Here is a 25,048-nt window from a genome sequence, read left to right on the forward strand (position 1 = left end):
CGGCCTTCCTGTGGTTAGATGGTTCTGGGGGAATGGCTGCACCAGAACCTGAAAGCATTTGCAAAGTTATGTTTGCATTTAGTCACAATAGAAAAGGAGAGAGTTTGTCTCTCGTTCAGCTAAGGTTAAAACACGCCACACACACACACACACACACACACACACACACACACTCTTTTTGATAAGAATATGCTTACATCACTTAGCGTATTTCCTGCTGCCATCATCTGCCTCAGCAGTGGGTTCTCTGAAGCAGGAAGTACATTGTAATCTGCTTTTCCTTTATCCTTTTCGTAGTTTTCTTTGTATTTTACCTGTGGGAGTGAAACAAAATGTTAAGCTCTGCAGGTTATTTTTGCTCTCATCTCTATTATGAATATTATGACATAGTTCCACAAATCAATTTTCTCTCTAGAAAAAATGGCAGCTTGACATTTTATAAACAAAATACTCATAGAAACTCATAACAGGAGCAGAGAAACCGCATACATTTCCAAAATAGCTTTTCTTCCCACTCATTTATTCATTCAAAAATCTCCATTATGGTATTTTTTCAGTATCAATTACATGTCAGGCTCTGGGACACATACAAGGAAGAATAACACATGGTCCCTGACCTAAAAGATACAGGTAGATAAGTACATAAACAATGGCGGAGAGAAAGATACACAATAATGACAGCACATATCCCAGATGCCTGCTGCTCCAGAACCCTCATTCAGCTCTTAACGTCCAGCTGCCTATCCATCAACACATTTTTAAAGAAAGAAAGAAAGCACCATGAATCTACTCTTTCGTGTCTCATCTGTGGCCATGCGTGTGAGCGAGCCTGTACTTAATGTCCAGGCAGGAGAGGAGGAAAGGGCTGGGGTTGGGACGAATGGTAGCAACTTCAACTTTTCTTTCTGTCCTTTCCCCTCTGCACCTTTGTCCTTTCTAGCTTTAGCAGAGGCTTTACATGAGGCCTCACAAGCCCCTGTCAGGAACACGTCCAAAAGAGGAGAAGGACAAAATGGTCCCAGTTCTGACCATAATCCCTAGAGCTAGCCACTTGTTCAGCCAGTATAACCATGGAATATAGACGAGCTCAAGGAATCCCAGATAATCTATCAATATTTAAGAACCCCATGAAACAAATGCAATCAGCTTGGTATCCAAAGGCAGGAGATACACAACTGTAAACCAGATGCACCGCCCCCTACAGACCACACAGGGGGCTCACCAGGGACGGAAGACATAACCTCTCTCTGTCTCATAGAATTATGTATTTCTTTGGGCGGGGAGGTGGGGGGGGGGGAGTAAAGTACCCTTATGAATATTAAAAAAAAAAAAAAGCTCTTCACACATTCATCTATTTTCTTCTTTTCTTTTTAGCAAAATACTTTGAAAGAGTTGAGTATATTCCTATTTTTCTATTTCTCTCTTCTCATTCACTCAACTAAATTGCTCTCATTAAATTCACCAGGGACCATACACTGATAAATCCATCTCAGAAACATGTGATACAGTGATCACTGCTTTCTCCCTCCACTTGCTTCCTAAGAAATCACTGTCTGGACTTTGCTCCTACCTCATCTCACTGATGTCTTCATGGAACACTCCAGAGTTCAGTCCTTAGACATTCCCCACTCATTCCCTTGATGGCCTCCATGCTTATGACATTAAGTACTATCCATATGCTGATAACTCCCAACTTTATACAGCCTTGCTAGACAGCTCCCCTGAAACTTCGGACTCATGTAATCAACTGCCCACTTGACATTTCCACTTGGAAGTCTAAAATACATGTCTTACATGTTTGAAACTGAGCCTCTCTAGCAAAAAAATAATAATAATAATAAAAATTCACTGCTTTCACAGTTTTTCTTATCTGGATAAAGGGAAACCCTATCCATCTACTAGTTGTTTAGGCCAAACTTTCCTCTCATACTGCACATCCAACCCGATATCAAATTGAGTCAGCTCAACTTGCAAAATACTTCTCATCACTTGTCCTGCTACCCTCCTGGTTGAAAACCACACTATGTTTTGTTGTTTTTGTTTTGTTTTGTTTTGAATATGTTCTTATTGATTTTAGATGCAGAGGAAGGGAGAGAGAGAGATAGAAACATTGATTAGAGAGAAACATCAGGATTGATTGGCTGCCTCCTGCAGACTCCTTACCTGGGATCGAACCTGCAACCAGGCATGTGCCCTGACTGGGAATTGAACCAGTGACCTCTTGGTGCATGGGTCAATGCTCAACCACTGAGCCACACCAACTGGGTGAAAACCTCACTGTTTTGCACCTGGATACTGAAACAGCCTCTTACATTATGCAATCTTTCTCCTCTCACTCTTCCAGCACAGCCAAAGCCAGCAATAGAATCTAGTCTGTTTGGCTTTGCAGTTTATGCTCTTTCTAGTATCCAGCCTGCTCTAGAATTCCAAGGCGTCTGATGATTGACCAAAGTCACTCCATAGCATTCCTGAGCCTATCCATGGATTCATGTATGTTGTCTATGACTAGATTTCCACCAGTCCATCAGAATGCAAGAAAAATAATGGTAGGGGTGAGTGTGGAAGGGTCTATATTCAACTTCCTTTTCCTGAGGAGGTCTTAAGACCCCTCTTCTGCATTATATATGAAATTATAGCATTTCTACTTTCTGGGCATCAAAAGACCTCTACTATATGAGATTTGAGGATGGTAACTGGATATTGTCAATGCTCATACACAGTAAAAACATTTTTTAAATCTGGTAGCCCTATTACAATCCAAAAGTACTTTTTTGCCCCTTAAGAACCCTCTTTTTTTTTTTTTTTTTTTTGCATTACATATAAAAACAAGAGTTATAAGAAGTTCACCCACACTGAGGTGATCCAGATAAATGAGAGAATTTCCTCATACCTTGCTAGCTGCCACCCCGGCTTGTTTATTCATTTTGTACTCCGGTGTTTCCGTCTGCATGAAGTAGATCTGGTCTTTCATGTTCTCAAATTTTTCATGATATTTCCTCTGTAAGACATGAAACATACTGAAGAACTCTGTGGGGGGAAACTGCGAAAGGCTTTTACATTGGGGAAAGAGGCCATTTAGAGAAGATGCCCAATGCTGGCTTACACATGTTCAATTACAAGTACAAAACCTGGTGTCATCACCAAAGCAATTAGCAACTTAACAGACATTTGGAGAAGTGACAATAGGTGAAAGACTCCCAAAAGAGACTTTCAAAGGCTGGACAAAGACCTTAAGAGGAAGGTGAGGAAAATCTGGGAATAGACTCATCAGTTTCATACATGTACTGTTTAGGTTCCCAGCAAAGAGTAAATTTAAAAGGATTCTTTTGACCGGTACTCACTTTGACACCATATTGTTCCTATGAGAACTGAAGGAAGAATAATGAATGGTATCTGATCAAAAAAATATTTCTCAAAAAAAGAAAAGGGAAGATTGCAGTATTTCTTTTCTTAATAAGAAGTCTCTGGTGGCTAGAAATATAAAGGAAGGGTCCCCTCTCAGACTAGTGCTATTCAGCCATCCCTGTCTACTTACTGTGCTGAAGTTTTCAGCATTTGTCCTGGCGGCTGCAATTTCAAAGCAAGGTGTCTCACTCCATTTGCCTTTGACTTTGTTTTCATAGTCTTGTTTGTATTTTAGCTGGCAGAAAAGAAGACAAGCAAAATCCAGGATTTAACAAAGAAGAGTGCAAATCAAGTGGTAATGGTTAGCTTTCAAAACTATGCTGACTAGACTTTTTGTGGGGCCTTAAGAGATGTCTTCAAATCTCCCAATACAGTGTCCATTTACCCAATCAGAAAGCTGAATGAGGGAGATGGAGGTATTAATTCCACCTCCTCTCCCTGAGTTTGGGGACTTAGTTCATTTCAGAACTCACAGGTGTTCCCTGATGTTTGAAGAAGGAGAGAGACAGAAGTATCTTCCATTTGTAATTAATTGTTATAATAAAACCACTCAAGCCGAAACCAGTTTGGCTCAGTGGTAGAGCATCGGTCTGCAGACTGAAAAGTCCCAGGTTCGATTCCAGTCAAGAGCATGTACATTGGTTGCGGGCACATCCCCAGTAGGGGGTGTGCAAGAGGCAGCTGGTCAATGTTTCTCTCTCATCGACGTTCCTAGCTCTCTATCTCTCTCCATTCCTCTCTGTAAAAAATCAATAAAATATATATATTTTAAAAAATAAATAAAAAAACCACTCAACCCCAATTTTCCATGCCAAATGAACTTAGCCATTACTTTGTGAGCTTTAACAAAACCTCTAGTTATATAGAAAGCAATACAATTAACAAAATTTGGCTTGAAGGCCAATGAATAAGACTCGTTTAGACTTCAAGAAATTTTAGTGAGAACTGGAAAGTGAAAAAATTAAACTGGGATGTTGGAAGCCGCCCATTGCCTTCACTAGCAGAGAGGTGTGGACAAGGAACCCGGAAGGCTGGTTAACCTTGAAGGCTCTGAAAGCTCAGAGCCACGCACCCGCACCCACAGTCTAGTTGAGACACAGGGAGCTGAAGCAACTCCCACCTTTTAGTCTTATGTAAAGCCTTGCTAAGGGCTATCATGGAGCTATTACTGGAACTGCCTGCCTAAGGGCCTTGGGTGTATCCCAGACCTGAATAAAAGGGATGGCAAGGCCAGAGCAAAACAGAGTCCTTCCTCTTGAGCTGGGCTCCCGCCTTGCCCCCAATTCCCAAATTTATATTTTCTTGTCTAGTCTCTTTTTATTTGTGTGCTGCCTCCTCCAGAACCTGAACCCTGAACCACGCGGGACTTTTTTTTTTCAGGGGGGGGGGGGGGGGAGGCGGGGAGAGGAGACACTCGCTCTGGATGTATTCATGGGTCCCAGACACCATAGCACCAGAGTCCTAGGCTATGAAAGCCATGGAGGGAGGAGTTACGTCTTCTTCATTTTGCATCCTCAGAATCTGATACAACTGCAGCATGCAGAACTTCCCTTATAAATGTTTGTTCAACCGCACTAAATTGAACTGAGTCCATGGTATGTGGTTTCAAACGATCTTGGCTCGAGTGTTATTTGAATTAGCCTAGCCAAGCCCAAACCTGGGCACATGAGCCGGAGTCAGAGCTGGGTTAGAGCAGTTTCCCCTCCTTGGCTCACAGAATGTGTTAACAGACATAACCAATGTGTTTTAAAGTGTTTGTAAATTTTTTTACTTTCCAACCTCCCTCCCCCATTACAAACTTCAAGGAAAAAGAAAGTGGTTTTCTAATACACATTTAGCAGAACAAGTATTAAGGGTAACTGATGTGTAAAGACAGTGAGTTTGAGGTAAAGGAATTCCACCCCTCTCTCAAATGCCCTATGCCCTTCCTTCTCAAAAGGTTAATATGCTAATTAATAACCAAGTGGTTTTAATAGCTATACTTTTAAGAGCTCTGGACCTGAATTCAGAAGCTCTGGGCCCACAGCTTCACGCCATCATTTCCAAAGGTGTAACTTAGTCTCTCTAAGCTTCAGTTTTCTTAACCATACGTACTGACAATAATTCATACACAGAGGATTGTTGGGAATTTTAAATAAGATCATACATACATTATAAACTCTACAGTGATAAACAAATGTGAGGTGTAATGATTGTAACATAACAGAGAGTAAGAAAATCTGAAGAAAAAAGTGTGTGTGTGTGTGTGTGTGTGTGTGTGTGTGTGTGTATTCTTCAATGGAAAGTTTTGCTGAGATAAAATTTGCTTTATACTGCTGATTAGTTTGCCTACTCTTCTTTTTTGAAGCTTTAAAGAACTGAAGTCAATAAAAACTGATTTTTCAATTTGTTAAGACAGCCTACAGAAATGTTTCTAAATGTCTTGGAGAATAGACCTTATCAGGAATTTGAGAAAACTATAAAAGGCCCATAAATACTTACAACTTCAGAGATACTTGATGTGCACACACCAGAGGTTAAGATCTCCTATTGCAGAGATGCTGCCATTCTTCTGCCTGCTGTCAAAGGCAGAAAACTCTAGGGTTGGGGGCTGGGAGCAGTTGGGCCCCCATGCACCCCCAAACTGAGATATAGAGAACTTTGTAATAAAATGTAAGATTGAGAAGGCAGCAAATATTCTTAGTGAGGTCCCAAAGTGGGCTATTATTTAGAACTAAGGATCACATATGCATATTTGTTAAGCAAAATCGAGTAGGAGATTAATTCTCACAGTAAGAGATGAATGTCCGATGTTTTTAAACATATTAAACCAAGATGCAGAACGAGACTGGAAGACTACCTTATCCAGAGTCCTTCCCTTTTCTCTTCCTTCATGAATCAAAGTTTGTAATTCCCTCCCACCCAGAACCATGGGTGAGGCAGGTCTCTCACAATCCATTCCTGAGTCCTCCCAAGTCTGGGAAGACTTTCACTAAGAGAGAGGAGGCTGGTGCTTGTTAACTGCCGAGTAAGGTATGGCCTTCCTTTTTGCAGCCCAATTTAGTCAAGAGACTCATCATAAGGGAGTTTGAAAGTGATTTTAGGAATCATTTTCAAATACCCACAGTGCATACTTAATAAGACAAAAGTATGTTGTCTTAGTAAGATATCTTTTAAAATAGGTTTTAAATAAAAAGATTTATTTTTCTTTCTAAATGACTATTTGAAAACAGCTTTTTCTTTCTCTTCCAAAAAGATTAATGGTCTTTGCTCCCCTGATTTTATTTACAATGTCAACCCTTTCAGTAGGCCATCTCTTTATGAACAGTTCTGAAGTTAATTTCTGCTTAGCCCTGGGCAAAATCTCAGATTCATGATATTCCAATTAGTGAAATTCTACTGTACATAAAAATTTAAGAACAAACTGTGATTCAACTCCACAGAGGGCAAAGAAAAGTATTTATTTAAAAGCAGCCATATCCCAGGAGAAAGTGGCCTGATTTGGACCAATTTTTAAAAGGGTATTTATCAGGGATTTATTCATCAGCTGAACATCTGTCTCTCTGCATTCCTCAGAGCTAGTTTACCAGCCTAAATATAGGCTACCCAGGCTGTTTGCCAAGGCCTTGCAAGTTATGAGGTGCCCTTCCCACAGCTGTCAATCTAAGCTATGTCTGAGAGACCCCTCATACATTCTTATTTTCTCCAAGTCTGAATAAGAGCATAAAACTATATGGAGTCTTCACACTGGGTTAAAACATATTCCATGTGGTTACTAGGTCATCTGTTCATATCACTTCCATAAGTCAAATGTCAAAGGATATTAGGACATTGCTTCTGTTTTCAAAATACAGCTTTCCTATTTACTAAGTCATCAAGCTGGCTGAACATTTACTAACACAGTTTTATGATGTTCATGGATGTATTGCTTTTGCTGTAGCATTTTTATGGTCATATGCAAAAATACTCAGTGTTTACTTTCTATCTTTTCACCTTAGTTATTTTTTCTGAGGATTGAGGTTTTCTTAAATTTAAAGTTATTGGTTTTTGAGAGAGAGGAAGGGAAAGAGAGAGAGATTTGTTGTTCTATCTATCCACACATTTACTGGTTGCTTTGTGTATGTGAACCCACAATCTTATCCTATTGGGACAATGCTCCAACCAACTAAGCTACCCAGCCAGGATGAGGTTGAGATTATTAAGCAGAGTTTTCAAGGGAACCAGTTCTAGTCTTGTTTACTTACCTTGCTCGCTTGATCGTTCACTTTCTTGGCAAATATTATATCTGGAGGATCCGCCAGAGATGTGAAATGCGTTTGCTGTTCAATGTGACCTTTTTTGTAGGAAATCTGACCAAAAGAAAGAGATGTAAATGAGCCATCAATAGTTATTCCATTTCTCATGTTTCATTTGTTGGCATTTAAAAAAGACTATGTTTTTATCTTTACTTGAATTTTAAACTTTAGTGTACCAATAGCCACAGTTTATCCTTACAGATGTTAAATGTCCTTCCCTCAGCATTACTGGTGATTTCTCTCTTTGAGTTTTCTCTCCTCCCCAAGATTATTGGCCTTAAATCTGTTTCCTTCCGCATCATAATCTGCAACTGAACTTATTCTCTTAACCAGCATCCTTAACTCCCAACCTCTTGTCTTTCCGTGTTAGCCTACTGCCAGCTCTTAAATCCAGGATGATGAGTGCTACGGAAGAAAATCTATGGATTGGGTAGTGATAACATGATAAGAAAGGTAAAAAGGGTCACAGAAAGAAGGTACAGAGGAGGAAGAGGGAGCCTCTTGAACCCAAGCCCTTAGCTTGAAATTTGCATGCCTATCCAACGATATATTCTGTGAATAACAGCTTGCTTGGGGCTCTGTGCCCAGGGCTCTGAACTTATCCAATTTCCTCTTTGCCTTTATTGAAGCTTGAACATCTCATGTGTACCTCTGGTCAGCCTCTACTCCCAAGAGCTGGTCAAAAACTGCAACACCGTCCTTAAGTCCCAAACAACTCCGTCTTACCCTCAGCTTCCTCTTTCGTAGAGTCAAGACAGCCTACACACTTATCTTCCCTGCCTCTCCCACCCCCAGCATGGCTCAGAGGAGGAGCACCCTTTGCAGGGCATGAGACCAGCGCAATGCAGAACGCGCACAGATCCCCAGACACATGAAGCCCTCTATGTCTCTGGATCCCACACATGCTGCTTCCTTTCTCTGTGATGCCCCAACTCCACCTTCTCTCCATCTGCCTGAAAACTGCTGCTTGTTCTCCAGGCCTCAGGACAAGCACAGTTCTCTCTTTTGTGTCTTCCCAGAATCCATGACCTTCTCTGGTGATTTCACTCAACTTAGCCCTTACCTCCTTTATAGGAATCATCAGATGACACTGTAACTGGCTGTTTACACATCTGTCCCTCCTCAGATTGGGAGCTCTGGGATGGCAAAGAACATAACCTATCATCTGGGAAGTTTTGTGGCCTGCATAGTACCTTACTAGAGTTGAAGGTTCAATGACTAATTACTGAATGTGTGGTTTATGCACTGAGGCCATTGGGGCAAGTCTGTAGAGGAGGAACATCCTCCCAACTCATTCACTACTCAACTGTGAGACTTCTACGCCCCCATTTCTCCTTTCACCTGGCAATATCCTTATTTATAAAGTGAAGAGGTTGTATGTAGTTCCAAGGTCCTAATAATTTTCTTCATGCTTTAACCAAGTCTAACTCTATCTCATTCTAATGATATCCACCTAGTATCTATAACAAAAGCTTTCATGAACATTAAATCAAGTAAGATTTAAAAAAAAAAGACAGATTTTTAAATGTATTCACTGAATTCCAGTGCATAATTTATTTTAAATGAATAAAGACCTATGTTGGCATAGGGCAACCTGTATTTCCCCTAAGGAGAAAGCAACATTCTTCCAGTAGAAACGCTTGTTAAGTATGACATCCTGCCAAGAGCTTTCTGAGAAATCAGTTCTAGAAGTCCTAATTTCTCAGGAACCTTTCTCAGAATTCTGTCTATTTATAATTTTGTGCTCTGGATCAGCTGAAGGACTCTCTTAGTGTTTACTTAATCTTTACTGAGATAATAAAGACTTAGATAATAAAGAAATCACGATAATTAGGGTTAAAAGAAACACAAGAGGAAGATACAGGAGAAGAAGAGGGATCCTCTGAACCCAAACCCTTAGCTTGAATTCTACATGCCTACCCAGTGGTATTTTCTGTGAACAACAGCTTGCTTGGTGCCCAATAATTGTAAAAATTCATGATGCTGACAGCAGTATTAATAGGCATGTCAGTAATCTGATACTTAGTGCATACTTAGTCTGTGATAAAATAAAAGCATACCTTTACTGCCAAGTCTTTCTGAGCAAGGACAGAAAGATTTGATTTCATTATTATAATTCACCTTCATTATGTCCTCTATTGAGCTATCTCAAAAGATGTGGTCAACATTAATTCCTCCAAGTCCATAGCACTAGAGTGGCATGGAGGCAAGAGTTCATCTCTCCACTTTAAGGATAAAGGGAGACATTAGATTAAGTGTCTTCTTGGAAACCTCCGCTTAGGCTTACATTACATACATTTCCTGGTTCCCCTTCAACTTCTCCAACCATCTGTCCCCTCTTTCTTTTGCTGGCTCCTTTCCAGATGTCCATGGTGTGGGTGTCCTTTACAACTAGGCCCTTGGTCATACACAGTTTTGCCTTCCTCATACATTTTTATGTATTCAGCTGTCACTTATATTTTGATGAATCTCAAATATTAATCTCTTGTCTTCTCACATTTATGCAACAGTACTAATTTCTAATTTATCCACAGGGTGCCTTGATCTGAATATTCCCTCCATTATTTCAACTCTATTTCTCTTTAACTAATGCATCTTTACCAGTTATACCACTATCCACCCTGACTGCTATTCTTGGTCATAAATTCATCTGTGGATCCTTTCTCTCTTTTGTTTCCAATATCCAATATCATTAACACTTTTTAAATATTTATTACCTTAAGATTTTTTCCCCTCCTCTTTGTCCCCATCATCCCTCTGATTCATCTATATTACTAAAATAGTTCCATACAAAGTCTCCTATGATCTTGCCTAGTCCTAAATTATCATATTGTCCATCAATATTTCTCCAGATTCTACTTTTATTATATAATAAGATTTTCAAAAAATCTCATGATGCCTCTTACTGCCTACCGTATCATATCAAAGCTATTTTGCATGATTTTCAAGGTCCTGGTGCCAGTTTCTTACACGTGCCCTTGTAACTTGGCACCCACAGCATTCACTTTCTTAGTCCTCTGATGCCCCAAACTCTTCACCCCCATTTCTTTGTTCGAGAGCTCTCTACTTGAAATGCCCTTCCTGTTCATCGCTGCCCATTCTCTTGAAATCACCACTTCCACACGGCCTTCTCTGATTGCTCACATGTTTCTTGTCTTTCTCTTAGCAAGTATTAGACTGTAGAGCTTGTATTTTTTTAAAACTATTTCCTTGTGGTTTAATATATAACAATTTAATCTGGCCAGCTTGGCTATAGGTTTTTCAAGGCAAATGATGAAAACTGCTTATTGTATGCTCCTTTCCTGCCAGGGATGCATGCATATTGGACTTTCAATAACTAATTATTGATCGCTTGGTAAAGGTCACATTATATTACATATTTATGAGATATAAAACCAAAAAACTAATCTTAAAAAGAAAAGCAGAAGGTCCCCACACATTAAAATTGGCACACTAGATGGCCTTATAATTTTTACACCTTCTTTAGTTCTTAGCTTATCATATGCAAGAATAAGAATATAGCTGCTATGTTTTAACCAATTATATGCAACCTGGGATAGAAAATACATTCACTAAATTTGCAGGTAGTATCAAGTGAGAGGCAATAAACATGAGAACTCCAAAGTTGGATACATCAACAAATGAGTATATATAATTTTAGTGCAGGGCAAGATAGAATCATAAGATCCATTAGAAATAAATCCCAATAAGTTTTAAGATGCCAACTGGCTTGTTAAGTTCCTATTGAATATATGAACTTCCAGGGATCTAGCTGACAACCAATTGGAAAACAACTTGGCATTTTATAATAGAGTGCTCTCCTAATGACTGAATTTTCAGCGTGGCCTCTAGCAAACCCAGGGGCAAAGAAATAAAGCAACTTCAAACAAGGGGAAGTGCTGGGCCCATGGAAGGCTCTCTGCTGCTGCTGCTTCTGACCCTAAGGACTCTATCAGGGCTTTAAAGTAAACAGCTTACAAGGTCTAAAATTCTAGCCAAAGGCACTGCTAACATTTTTGCTAACTCTGTAAGATCCTCTATGTACACCAGGGGCAAGAGGTCTTCATGGGACAACTACACACACGTTTGCTCAAGTACGTCAAACAAGTCCCAGGAAAACAGGGGACACGCCACAATTCTGACTTTATGATTAGGACAGCAAATCAAAATCTTTCCGTAATACCATTTACTGAATAAACTTGGGAAGGTGGCGGTGATTCCAATGGGTTTTAAAAATGCTACTCTCTTATACAGGAAAACCTCAGCTCCAGCCAAGGGGACAGAAGGGAGCATGCTCTTGTGGGAAGAACACTGGCCTTGGGATCCACAAGACCAGGCTTCCCGTCTGGGTTCTACCTCTAAAATACCTATGTGGCCTTGGATTTAGGTTCCTCACCTGTAAGGAAAAGGGGATTGGACTAAATTCTATCTAAAATAAATTATAAAATCTAATTCCAATTATACATAAACAATTATAATGATTCTAGATAGATTCCTCCTCTGCAATAATGGCATTTAGTCCGTTCTAACGAACTGCAATGAACTTCTGGCCCGACGATGTAATTTGAGGCGCCCGAGTGCACACTGCAAACGGTGCTGACTGCCGTTCACTTACATCACTGAGAGCTTTCTGGGCTTGGGCAACCCTCCTCAGCTCCGGGCTGTCGTTGTAGGGGTAAAACAAACTTTTGTCTGCATCCCACTCTTCGGTGTACAGTTTCTATATCAGAAAAGAGTGAAAAGTTGTGAGAAAATGAAACCACACAAGAAACACGTAATTCTCAATTCACCCATCAATGGCATGAAGAACTAAGGGCAAGGTGGGAGCAAAGGTAAACAGAACTCACAGATCACCTCCCCCTTTCCATCCAATCCAAGTCATAGTTATTAATAGATTCCCCTGCTTCTCCTGGCAAATCTTACTGACAGAAGGGCAGCTGAGTTTAATTCTGTTTCATCTCCTCTCTGTGGCTTTACTTACCTCCTGCAACAAGTACCAATGCAGGTGTAAGGAACCAGGAAGCTACTTAATATAGTTTCTGTCACAAAATAGACCCTTCGTAAGAGTGACAGCCAGGAATGTCCAAAGTGTAGCACAGGGTCTAAACTAAAATACTGCTTCGTGGGCCTGCAGAGCTGGATCTCAGGAGCATCTTTGCCCCAGCCTCCTACTCCACCCCCAAATGGCTCAGGTTCCTGAGAGGACCCTCTCCTCTGCTCTGCCGGGGGCTTTCTTCTCAGTTCCTTCTTGCCAAGCCCTGTCCCTGCAGCCCCATGGGTCTCAAGGCGATTCACAAAAAGACTAGAGCACATGTGTCAAACACAAGGCCCGCGGGCCAAATCCAGCCCGCCAGGCCTTGCAATGTGGCCCGCACCGAGCTGTCATCACTGCACTCCGCTGTCAGTTTATGACATTGTCAGTTTATGACTGTTCAGTAAACCATTCGGCCCACGATTTAGGCTGGATTTTAGATTTTGGCCCCTTCTCTGATTGAGTTCGACACCCCTAGACTAGAGAATCGTGTTTCAGATTACCAAGAGTTTAGGAGTATTCCTCTAAACGACATGGTAGGGAAACAAAAGGTAGCGGGGTGACAGAGAAGAGGCCCTTACCTTACTGAACAGGGCTGTGTTCTTAATGGCATGGACAAGTTCAGGGGCATCAGGGGGAAGCAGGTACTTATCCTTGTTGTCTTCCCAGTTCTGCTTGTATAAAACCTAAACAAAAAGAGCAGAGGGCTTGATGTCTCCCTGTGGACACGAGGATTGAGAACAGTTTTCTAGCATCGATTAGGAAAACATCTACCACACCAACACCCCATAATAGTTTCCTCGCATTTAGTAAGCTTTTTCTTGAAAAACAAAATCTAATTTTTAAAACTTAATCATGATTCTGATTATCGAATCCTTTTAAATACTGCAACCTATCATCATTGGCTGAATTTGGATGGTACGTGTGTGTGTGTGTGTGTGTGTGTGTGTGTGTTACTTACATGGTGTTTTCACAAAGTGTTTTTAATTAGTTCCCTACATTTAAAATTTGCAGATTTATTATAAAAATTCAGCTCCAACTTCCTTAAAAAATAAGAGAGACTGACAACACAGAGACTGCGATCCATGCAGCAACTGCAATGGAGTCACACAGGCTCTCCAATCCACCTAGCTCCTTCGGCGACTCGGTCATCGGAGCAATCTCCCTGACACGCGTGCACTTAGAGCTCACAGTGCCTGCGATGCAGTGGGGCTGGCGAGCAGGGTCAGGCCTGTCCAGTGCCATCCATCCCAGGACCTTACCTTACTGACTTGCTGCGACACTTTCTTTGCGTGTTCAATGTCCCTTGCTTTTTCATCTACATGACAGATAGTTTTAGCAATATCACCATCCATTCGATATTTAACCTGCAGAAATAATGTCCAGTTAGAATTCAGGACATGCAAGAGCATGTGAATATATTAAAGAATATCTTTATCAACAAAGAGCATCCACCCAATCACTCTATGTCTGCATCACAAAGCAAAGTTTCTTCTTTTTTCTTTTCTTTTTTTAATATATTTTATTGATTTTTCACAGAGAGGAAGAGAGAGGGATAGAGAGTTAGAAACATCGATGAGAGAGAATCATCGATCAGCTGCCTCTTGCATACCCCCTACTAGGGATGTGCCCACAACCAAGGTACATGCCCTTGCCCGGAATCGAACCCGGGACCTTTCAGTCCGCAGGCCAATGCTCTATCCACTGAGCCAAACCGGTCCCGGCCAAAGTTTCTTTATTTCAGGTAGAAAACGATGATCGTTGAAGATCTGCAGAGCCCTGCATTTACTGTGTCTGACTGTATTTATTGAATGTCAGCCTCCCTGTGCTCCAGCAGGGAGGACCACAGTGAGCTGGAACTTCCAAAGCAGATCACCTCTTAAGTTACTTTCTGAACAAGCTTTTAGAAGCCTCTTTGGGTTCACATTTAGAGAAGTATCATCCATGGCCAATGTTTCTTCTGGATTCCTGAACTGTCTCACAGTAATTCAACCCCTCATTCTCTCCAGACCTAATTAAAGCCAGGTCCCAGTGGTAGGCATATTTTTATATGTGTCTGTGTTTTATTCAGCAATACCGCCCACCTCACTGAGTTGGTCTTGTACTTTCTTGATTCTGCGATGTTCTGGGGTATCGGTTGTGATGGTGGATGGCTGTCCTTTTCCCTTTTCATAGTTTTCCTTGTATTTATTCTGAAAAGAATAGCAGATATTAGCCTCAAATCTTATAATGCAGCATCAGAAATTTCAGGCAATGCATTCATCCCCATCTGATAAAATAAAATAAAAATCTGCAAGTTATAACAATTATCAGTTTTTACAGCATTTTTTTGTCCTCTACTCTGATTCTCAGCAAACACTAAAATAGATTTGTTAATTGCTCTTCCTAAACATGGTTGTATAATAGAGACAGTAGAAATGGTATTACAGACTATTGTCTTGAAAATGCCCTAAAATGACTCTCTTAATGTTTTTATTGTCTGGGTGCACACATAAAAAGCTTGAAATGCAATAATTTTAGAAAATAAATACAGAAATGGAACCAAATGTGAAAAGATTTAATTGCTAATACAATGCAAAAATATTCAATTCAAAAGTTGCAGCTAAACTCAGTGATCTGGATAGTTGACATGCCACCTGAATTAATGGAAAATCTCCATTACGGAGTATTTTGAGAAGAAATGCAATTTTATTGTTTCTGCTATATAAATATTCAATGAGTTTTTGCCATATATAATATGCATAATTTATCATTATTAATGTTTCAAGAGTATTCATAAGTAGAGTAGTCAACAATCTGAATTATATTATTGATTTAGTTACTAACCACTTTTAAAATATTAAAAACCTTTGCCAGCATTCTGCTCAGCCTACCAGAAATTCTAGGATATCAGTGTCTGAATTAATGAGATTTTCATGGCAATTAGTTGACAAAAATAATTTCTATTTTTATTCAATACTACAGTGATTTTAAAAAAAGGGCAAGGTTATCTTATTTTTTTAGAAATCTAAGTTTTAGATCATTCAAAAATATGAACTAGAAATGCACTTAATAGTCCCCAAAAGTTAACACTCAACCAAAAGTAAATATTTATTGCCCAACCACAACAGGATGTTTTTGACATAGTAGTAAACATTAGTCTTATATAAACCAATGTTCCTTGAGATACTTTACATTTCTTTTGTGCCTCAAGCGGACATGCAATCAGGCTACCAAGTGAGACCCTAGCCCACCATAGACAATCAACAAATTAGATCCATTCCAATGGGTCTGATTCTACTATCCATCAGTGTAACTTACAGAACTTTAAAGAGCAGGGGCCATCAGGAGCAGTGATGTCTAACCTGGACCACCCTTAGAATCACCTGAAAAGCTCTTATAAATCCTTCTTCACTGGCCCCAAACCCAGTCTGATAAAACCAGAATGGCCCGGGCATTAGTAGTTTTAAAGCTCCCAGGGGATTATAACCATACAGCCACAGTTCAAAACCACTGTTCCAGGGCACAGCTGAACATTCTTATCTGTGCCGGGCCAGCACAACCAAGGGTTTGGTGAGCCTGAGCGGGGAGTGGGTGGCAAAGGATTAAAGAAAAGACAGACAAAGAGAATATAGCTGGGGCTCAGTGGATCTCCTGTGCCTGCATGAGGCTACAGAGAAGGATCCAGCCAGCAAGCTGAGGCTTTATTTTATAGGTAGAGGTAAACAAGGTAGCGGTTACCATAGTTACAATGTTCTTGTGAGTTTCACTTGTTGTGGCAGCACTTGCTGCACCTCCCACAGCCCATTAGCTACCTAGGAAGGATCTAAGGGGCATCATAAGGTCAAGCTTAATTATGCTAAGAGGGCTGTGTCCTCTAAACTGGGACTTGTTTGTGTCTTTGCCAACAGGGCAGTCTGAGGATTAACCCTACAGCCACTCCCTACATAGATCCTTAGTTTCTTAGTCTGATGCTGGTTTTCTAAGCTCCATGTTCTTCACCATCCATCTCTTAGAGACCTACTTAAGAGGCATCTTGCTCATAATTTAAATAGATGCTATTTACTAGTAGCTTCTGTGAACTGATGTCAACTAAATCTATTTTATGATTTCATTTTTCTAGATTGGCTAACTAATTATCATGAAATACCAATAAGTGCTTCATAAATGGCCTACTGCTTATTTTGCAGGAATAATTTAAACAAAGGATGCTTTTCCTGATGCTGCAATGGTACAAATAAATTGCAGGAAAGGAAAACTCAAGACTCACAAGAGCATACACATTTCTTCAAAATAATTTTGTCTCATACAAGGTTAAGGAGCAGAAACCAGCCAGCATCCAAAACAGAGCTGGTTGAGATCAGTAATGTCTCCGTGATAAATCCAGGTTAGCAAAAGTCATGTGAAACTTACTATGCTAAATAGGTCCTGCATTTTCCGACTGTGTGCAATGTAGGGAGTCATGAACTTGGAAGAGTCCACTTTCTTCCTGATAACCTTCTTCCTCTCCGCTGGCTTTCCTGGTTCTGGCAGGGCCAGCCCTGGTTTCGAAGGTTGTGATTGCTCATGGTCAGATATTGTCTTTGTCGTCGTAGTTTCATAGATTTCTGTTATTGTCTGAAAATTCGACATACAGTTCAACATCGTTATAAAAGTAAAAACTGCGGTAAGCATGATCTTGGTATTCTGACTTATATCCCTGGCATTACTTTTCCATAACTAAAATAGGCCAAAGCAGAAAATTACACACTAGGTCCATTTGAAAGCACATTATGTCACATACATACTGCTGATTGTTCAAGATTCCATGGAGTGGAACGGTTGCTTCTTATTAATGTACAACATTGCCTTAATTCCACTTGCAGAAAGGAACTCAAACACTTTAAGGTGGGATTAAAAATAAGGAGTAAAGTATTCTTGGACATTTAAAAGTATTTTTAAGTTGGCTGGGTAAAGTAAAAGCAAATTTGGGATCAGAGGACAAAAGATTAAGACAATAAGATAAAGCTCACATTCTTGATATTAACTTTTAAATAAGCCTAAGGAAAAGTTGATTAGTTATTATGCAGATATTTAAGCATTCTCCCTGTAGCATGAGACAAAGAGTAATGAACTTTATAAAAAATGAATCACATCAATATTACAAGTGATGACCATGCTCTTGGCTTAGTAAGTTAGTTCATGTGAACTGGAATGCCATTTGTACTAATAAAGGACAGGAATAATGATGACAACATAATGGAGTAATTATCCTCACAACAGCCCTATGTATGTGGTAGGTGGGAAATTACTGTTTCTTTCAAAAAGCTCTAGTGGAAGAAAGGAGGGCCCTAAGTTCAGGTCTAGTCCACGGTTAAAAAATATTGTATATAAGAAAAGACAATAAGCAGCCAAGTCTTCAGCCAATCTCATAATGTCATTTTCTTTACAGCTAAAACCACCTGATCAAAGGCAGAGTTCTAGCATCAATTTTGAGAAGAGAAACCTAAGTAATAAGGAAATTGTGTATGTAAGACAACTTTCTCTAGTGTTGTCAGACCATTGCTAATAGGCTGCTTTCTGATCATTATTTATGACTAGAGGCTCAGTGTATGGATTAGTGCACCAGTGGGGTCCCTCAGCCTGGGCTACGCTCTCCCCCAGTCCAGGACCCCTTGATATCAGACTGCCAGCTTTGGCACGATCCCTGCTGCCAAGGGGTGTAGCAGTGCGTGAAGCAGCAGGCGGCCAGGGAGGAGCCGAGGCCAGGCTCTGTTCACAGTGCCACTCTGGCTCATCCCGGCCCCAAAGCACCCTGCTGCCATGGCCACTCGGGTAGTGCTGCAGAAGAGGTGGGAGAGGTTTGTGCCACTGCAGCTGCGCTCACCAGCCCTGAGCCTGGCTTCTGCCTGAGCTGCACTTCTGCTGAGGAGCGCACTGATCACCAGAGGGCAGCTCTTGCGTTAAGCATTTGCCCCCTGGTGGTCAGTGTGCATCATAGCGACCAGTTGAGTGGTCATTCGGTCTTTGGGTCGCTAAGGCTTTTATATATACAGATAAAAGATGTGTGGTTGGCCATGAGAAACTAACCAGTTTACAGCACCTACAGATGTTTCCATGAAGTCGCAGGCTCTCTGAGTTAGTCATCTATCATTGTTTGTCATGCTCAGGAGAAACATCTCCAAGTAGAAAAGGAGGCATGAGTGAGATATTTCACCTTGTGGGAAAATGCTTTCATTTGGGATATGGAATTGGCTTTCTCAGAATTCCTTACGTGCTAAAGTCTAAGTAGCATTTTATGACAATGACAAGGACAAAGGGTTAGAAGCACCATCCCTATCAGCAGAGAGGGTGCCCAACAGTTACAACTCTACACAGCACACCTGCTGGTCCCAATGCGAATTACAAGTTCAAGGCCATCCCTTTGCTGCAGTCAGAGTGGTGATAACACTGACTTTACTCTAATTAGCATCACCTGCATAAAAAATACCACATGAACGATGGGGGGGAACCATCCTCCAGCATCTTGGAGAGGTTAAATGGCAAAAACAGAGATAAAACCTGTCAAATAGGTATCATTCCTTCGTGTACCCCAGCTGCTGAGTACACATGGGGAAGTGATCCTCCTTCAGATTATTTATGTCTGCTCTGTGGCTCTTCCTGCTTTAATGAGCGTGCAGTTCATGCAGGTGTGTGCTGGGTCTTTCTTACCTCACCCGGCACCTCTTCGTAGACTGTCTCCTCCGTGTAGTACTATAAAGAGAGCACAAAGGTGAGGTCATGAGAATCAAAGTAGAAATCACCTCTCCTCTGCCTCCACCACGCCACCTGGGCTATTTCACTAGCCCACTTTGGTTTGCTACGTGTGGGGAGGGGAGGAAGCAGAAGAGGGAGCTTGTTCATATTCTGACCCCACTTTAAGTCGGCGAAACTTCGGGGAAGCCGAAGTGGACGCCATCAGATTGGACAAGGAGATGCAGAGTGATGATGAGAAAGGTGTCTGGGGTCGGTTACTAGTCCTGGGAGGCTATTTTACTTGGTACAAGTAACGTTTTTTTCTTCTGGTACCCAAGTAGAATTTGCTGGGGAAAGAATAACAATTCCTGGAGTGTGTGAATAATCAGCATCAACACTAACACAATTATAAATTGCCTTTCTCATGATGCTAAAACCAGAGAGAAACACTGATGAAATTCACTGTTGGCCAATTAGTAATGAAACAAAACAGAAATCTCAGTGTGAATAAAATTTTTAAATGGATTGTGTCATGGAAATAACAGATCCAAAGGCATAGACACATCTCAATTATCCCTAGATCACCCTGATTGCTAAGTAATGAGGTTCTTCCAGAGTGTCAAGCAAATCCCTTTCCAGTGGTGTGACGATCCTAAAGGGGTATTAAAAGGAACATTTTACAAATGCCCAGGGAGGGAAGGAAAAAATGAGAGATTCCTCATCACAAAATGTGGGAGCTGGGCAGCAATTGGCCACTGATGGCTCAGCGGTGCCTGCAGCTGGGACCTGAAATCAAATCCACGTTTGGTCTTCTGACATCACCAGCAATAAATAGCCACGGACAGGAACTGGCTGACATTTTGTTTCAGATGCGTAAGGAGAGTGGAATCTTGCCCCCAGCTTCAGCCCGCCACGCTGGGGGAGCAGGAGGAAGATGGGTTTAGGCCAAGACACACAGGAAGGGGATGAAAATGAAACACTTGGTTCATTTTCTCCGTCAAAAAAAAGAGAAAAAGTATAATTTTTATGCTTCATTTCTTCTTTTCATTGTCACCAAAACATACATTCGGGGAAGTGAAAAATCATTGAACAAAGAATTTCCTTCAGTGGCCTTTTGTCTTTTGCCCTTGGCTCGGTGAACTCTCAGCAAGTTATTGACCCATTGTCATTAGGCCACACGCTCCATTTAACTTGCAGGAAAATTAGTATACACCTCCCTAATGTCCCTCTCTTGCACTCTCTTTGCTCCTTTACAATTTTTTTTTTTTTAATTTGAAATCTAACTCCATCTCTGTGTCCTTACACAAGGCAACAGAAATCACAAGCATTTACAGGACCGAGAATATCTTCCACATGCCGATGCTTCATCCCTGGGAATATCATTTGGACACTGTGGGAACTATTATTTGAGGCGGATCCAATGGAACCAGTCCTCTGGCCACACAAAACATCAGTGATTTGAGAAGAAATATTAAACTTAAACGAATGATTCATAACCGTTTTGAATCTTTGCTAGCAGCCAAGTGAAAGCAATTCTTGGGTAGCCATCCAATTTTACCTTTGCTGGGCTCATGATTGGTAAGTGTATCGCAGAAATAAGCTTATAAAAAAGGCAACATTACCCAAATGGTTGGCATTAACTTGTATGCCAAGTCTCACTTTTTAAAAGAGCTCTACCACTAACTGGATAGTATATGGGTGCTTCTTTTCCTTTCTTTCCAAGTTCATGTAAATTTGAGTAGAGAGTGACAGTACGATTTTATTTAGATGTCTGAGATTCCTAGGAGATGTATTTTTAAAAGCAAATTCCTGCCTGTTTTGTGAACTCTCCCCCGACTGTTTTCTCAAATCTGCCACCACCCCACTCTCGTGTCATCTTTTTTGAGGTCAGAGAGACCTTGGTTCAACACTCTCTGGCAGGAAGTCTATTAGTTTAGCACCTGCTGGTCAGACCCAGAGCAGTAATGGGGACAAAATGGCAAGGACGAGAGGCCTAAAAATAACCCCCTCCATTTTTATGACATCTCGTTAAATCAATGGAGTTCATTGCTAAGGGCAGTTTTCAGTGACCGATGAGCACAATTATATTAAGAAGGTCAAGGGATGTTTAAGTTGGAAGCTAAAAACTATTCCTGGTTTTAGCATCACAGGAAAGGCAATTTACTTTATAATTGTGTTAGTGTTTGATACTGATTATCAACCTTTTAGAGACATGTGTGAAATGCACACTAGTGATAATTTTGAACGTTGACAAATGTGGCCTTTGGCATTGAAGCCAGAGAGTTTAAATGTTATATTGGATGAGATTCATTCTGGGGTGTGTGTGTGTGTGTGTGTGTGTGTGTGTGTGTGTGTTTCAGTAATAAAAGGAAAATTTTCTTCATCTAAATATAGACTAGTCCTGCCCTGGCCAGTGTTTCTAAGTGGTTAGAGCATTGGCCCACACTTAGAAACCCAAAGGTTCATGGGTTTGATTCCTGGTCAAGGGCATGTACCCGGGTTGCAGTTTTGATTGTTGGCTCCAATCAGGGCATGTGCAGAAGGCAACCAGTCAATATGTCTCCTTCGAATCAATTTTTCTCTCTCTCTTTCCCCTTCACTCCCTCCCTCCCACTTGCTTTAAAATAAAATCAATGGGGAAAAAATCCTCAGGTAAGAATTAACAAAAACAAACAAACAAAGAAATATAGACTGCTCCATAAAATAATCTTCCAAAGACAAATTTTGGCACTTTCATTTGAAATTTGATTCTAGGTAGCTCTTAAAGTTATTCTCATTTTTTTTAAGCACAGATTTTCAAAACTGCCTCCAAGTTCATATATGTGTTTATATCACCATCAATTAGTAATTGTTAACCACTTTTATATTTAATGGCAGTATATTTATATGGATGTGAAACTAAAGGCAAGAGCTGGTGAAGGAAAACCATAACATGCTAAAAACAAAATTGTATAATATATATATATATATATATATATATATATATATATATATGAAATAAACAACAACTTTGTAAAATATGTTAGATATCCACCAATAATCTGGAGGGAATTTTTCAAGATGCCACTGTGGTCTTTGTTCTTTTTCAAAATTCAAATGCAAAGCTAGTTTTGTTCCCTTGGGTAAATGCAATGGAGTTGGTGTGAAACTGTGGTTCCAACTCTTCCTTGGGAGCATCCTGAGTTAACTTATTTATTTGCTTACTGTTTTTTTTTTTTTTAAAGAGAGAAACATTGATTAGTTGCCTCCTATACACACCATGACCAGGGATTGAACTCGCAACCTGAGTATGTGCCTTGACCAGGATTGATCCCATAACCTCTGGTTGAATTGAACCCACGACCTTTTGTTTTTCAGTGGCTGCTCCAAGCAACAGAGACACATGGCCAAGGGTGAGTTTATTTTTATATGTGTGTGCATGCACATGTACAGGTATATGAAATCTCACATGTGCATTTAACCCATATCTCCCTATAGATAACCGGCAGACACTTAGAAATAGAATTCTGTTTCCAGAAGTTTTTCTCCATTTTCTCTGTCCCTTCGGGGTTGGGAGGTGGGGGAGAAGGTAATTTTAGTTAGAAGACAAATTAACATCTGCCTTCACCCTACACTCTTTGTTTTGTGTTGTTTTTGAGAGTTTAAAAAAAAGCAAAAGTGGGAAACAGTGATACTTCTTTTCAATTTCAAATCCCACATAATTATAGTGAAACTGAACATAAAATATTCCTTTCTCGTACTTTAATGATGACTGTTGTGAAGTTAAAATAGGCATTGTATTTTTCAAGTGATTAATACACCTACATGGCTTTGCTTGTTGCTACATAAAATGCTTTGCTGCCGGAGTCAGTTTTTGTATCTTACCTCCACCACCTCCTCATATTCCTCTTCATCTGCCATTTTCTCGGAGTAGTAGTGGCACCTACACACTGCTCACGTCCCAGACAAATGAAGATAAGTTAGCATCTATCCCCAGGACTGAAACCAGCTTACAATGTTATAAAAGCAGAATTTAAAATCTTATTCGATCTACACGTACTTATATGTTTGCAGACTACTTGAGAAAAGACATTTAAGTGCAGGTTCGAAAGAATGAATCTGCTTATGGCTACAAGATGAACTTAGTCCAAGTTGTAAAACAAAGATGGGGACCCCGGGGCAGGGATGCGGGGGGGGGGGGGGGGGGGGGGGCGCGGTGGTGGTAAGGGAGTGAGAGGATTTAAATCAAAGGAACAGAATACTTCAACTTCCAAATACTTGGAGAGAAACATTTTCAAACAAAAGGAAGCTCAGCTCGGCTTTCAGAGAAGTTGTCATTTCCCCCCAAGATTTAGCACCAAGATTCTCAGAGGGCCGCCTCCGGCCTCCATGTGCTCTGATACACGATACACATTATATCTTACGTTTCCAATGAGAACATAGCAAAATAAACCTGCCAGTAGATTTTAAAAGGAAAATAGAAACCTCAAGGCAATGGGTTTATTTTCCTCCCGAACACCATTGGCTTGTGCGGGCTTTTCTCTGGCGTTTCTGTAGCTCTCGTTCAAACCTGGAAAGGAACAAATTGTGGATGCCCTGACTGAAGGAGGCAGGAGACTGAGGGTCTCGGACCGAAGCTTCTAATTCGGGATCTCCCCAGGCCTCTGGAGCCGGACGCCAGGGAGCGGGGCTCTCCCGGTAAAAGTGGATGATGACTTGGAGCAGCTGTCCCCTGGCCCAGACATATTTGCCATGTAAGCCTATCCCCTGCTGTGGCTGGTTCTGTTAAGCTAGCAAAACTGCCACTCCTCAGGCAGAGGAAGCCCAGTAGAAAAGGATAAATATAGGCTCCTTTGTCGTACTAAATATATTTAGGGGGGGGGGGGGGGAATCAAAGGCCCAAACGAAAAGATTTTGTTAGACCGGAAAGCCAGCTCAGTGAAGCAATAAAGGGGTTAGTATCAGACTTGATTCTAAGCGCACACTACATGTCAGATATTAGTAGGGCCTGGGTATGGCGATGGCCTTACAGGCTTTCCCGGTCACCGTTTCCATCACCAATCTCCCCAGTTATGACCCACAACTTCGGAAAATTCTTCAAGGGAAGCTGTGGCACGTCTCCTGAAAGAACATCACAGAAAAAGAGCCGTAAAGGGGCCTTACCTTCAATCTATCCAATAAATTTCCTCAGCAGCAAAGCCTCTCCCAACTCTCCCCTCCTGAGAACCCCAAGCAAGAGCCAGCGTGGCGCCTGGGCTCCCGGTTATCATGTGGCCAGAGCAGCCAATCGGATCCCGAGTTGCTCAAATTTCAGAAGCTAAATATACTGGGTGATCTTCTGAAAACCACCTGTTCATCAATTTCACTAAAGGATAAAGGGTAACAAATTGCTTGCTTAGAACTATTCAAATGGAGCGAAATTTTGCCTAACTTCCAGCATACGGGCTTCAAAATGTACGTGAAATCTCTCATTTGCGGCAGCCCTGTTTAATGACATATTCGTGCAAAAGAATTTGGAAGAAAATGAGCAGGATTTTGAGGGGCTTTGACCCTCTGTCCCTGCTTTCTTCACATCATGTGTCCAGTCTTCACAGAGGTAAACATGCTCCCTCTCGCACAGCTCATCAGGCAAGCCACAGATATTGATGTGAAAGAAGCAGAGGAA

At 40.9% G+C, this 25,048-nt stretch overlaps 1 protein-coding gene across 19 annotated transcripts in view; it reads right to left on the reverse strand.

The window, feature by feature from the left end:
* Positions 1-24,655, reverse strand: part of NEB (nebulin) — a 181,156-nt gene extending 156,501 nt beyond the window's left edge. For 18 of the 19 annotated variants that reach the window (XM_084892858.1, XM_084892857.1, XM_084892856.1 and 15 more), the window contains exons 1-13: positions 24,547-24,655; positions 23,869-23,953; positions 23,269-23,333; positions 19,381-19,422; positions 17,104-17,307; positions 14,796-14,903; positions 13,974-14,078; positions 13,293-13,397; positions 12,295-12,399; positions 7,629-7,733; positions 3,536-3,640; positions 2,891-2,998; positions 198-314 (exon numbers count right to left, since the gene is read on the reverse strand). In XM_084892858.1, coding sequence (XP_084748984.1) covers positions 198-314; positions 2,891-2,998; positions 3,536-3,640; positions 7,629-7,733; positions 12,295-12,399; positions 13,293-13,397; positions 13,974-14,078; positions 14,796-14,903; positions 17,104-17,307; positions 19,381-19,422; positions 23,269-23,304 — 1,140 coding nt within the window. In that variant the 5' untranslated portion in view covers positions 23,305-23,333; positions 23,869-23,953; positions 24,547-24,655. Of the gene's footprint in view, positions 1-197; positions 315-2,890; positions 2,999-3,535; positions 3,641-7,628; positions 7,734-12,294; positions 12,400-13,292; positions 13,398-13,973; positions 14,079-14,795; positions 14,904-17,103; positions 17,308-19,380; positions 19,423-23,268; positions 23,337-23,868; positions 23,954-24,546 lie in introns of all 19 variants that reach the window. The other variant, XM_084892860.1, reaches the window with a different exon arrangement.
* Positions 24,656-25,048: the final 393 nt, after the last annotated feature.

The sequence above is a fragment of the Pipistrellus hanaki genome (assembly GCF_964339955.1).
Source record: "Pipistrellus hanaki genome assembly, chromosome: 8".
NCBI lineage: Eukaryota > Metazoa > Chordata > Mammalia > Chiroptera > Vespertilionidae > Pipistrellus > Pipistrellus hanaki.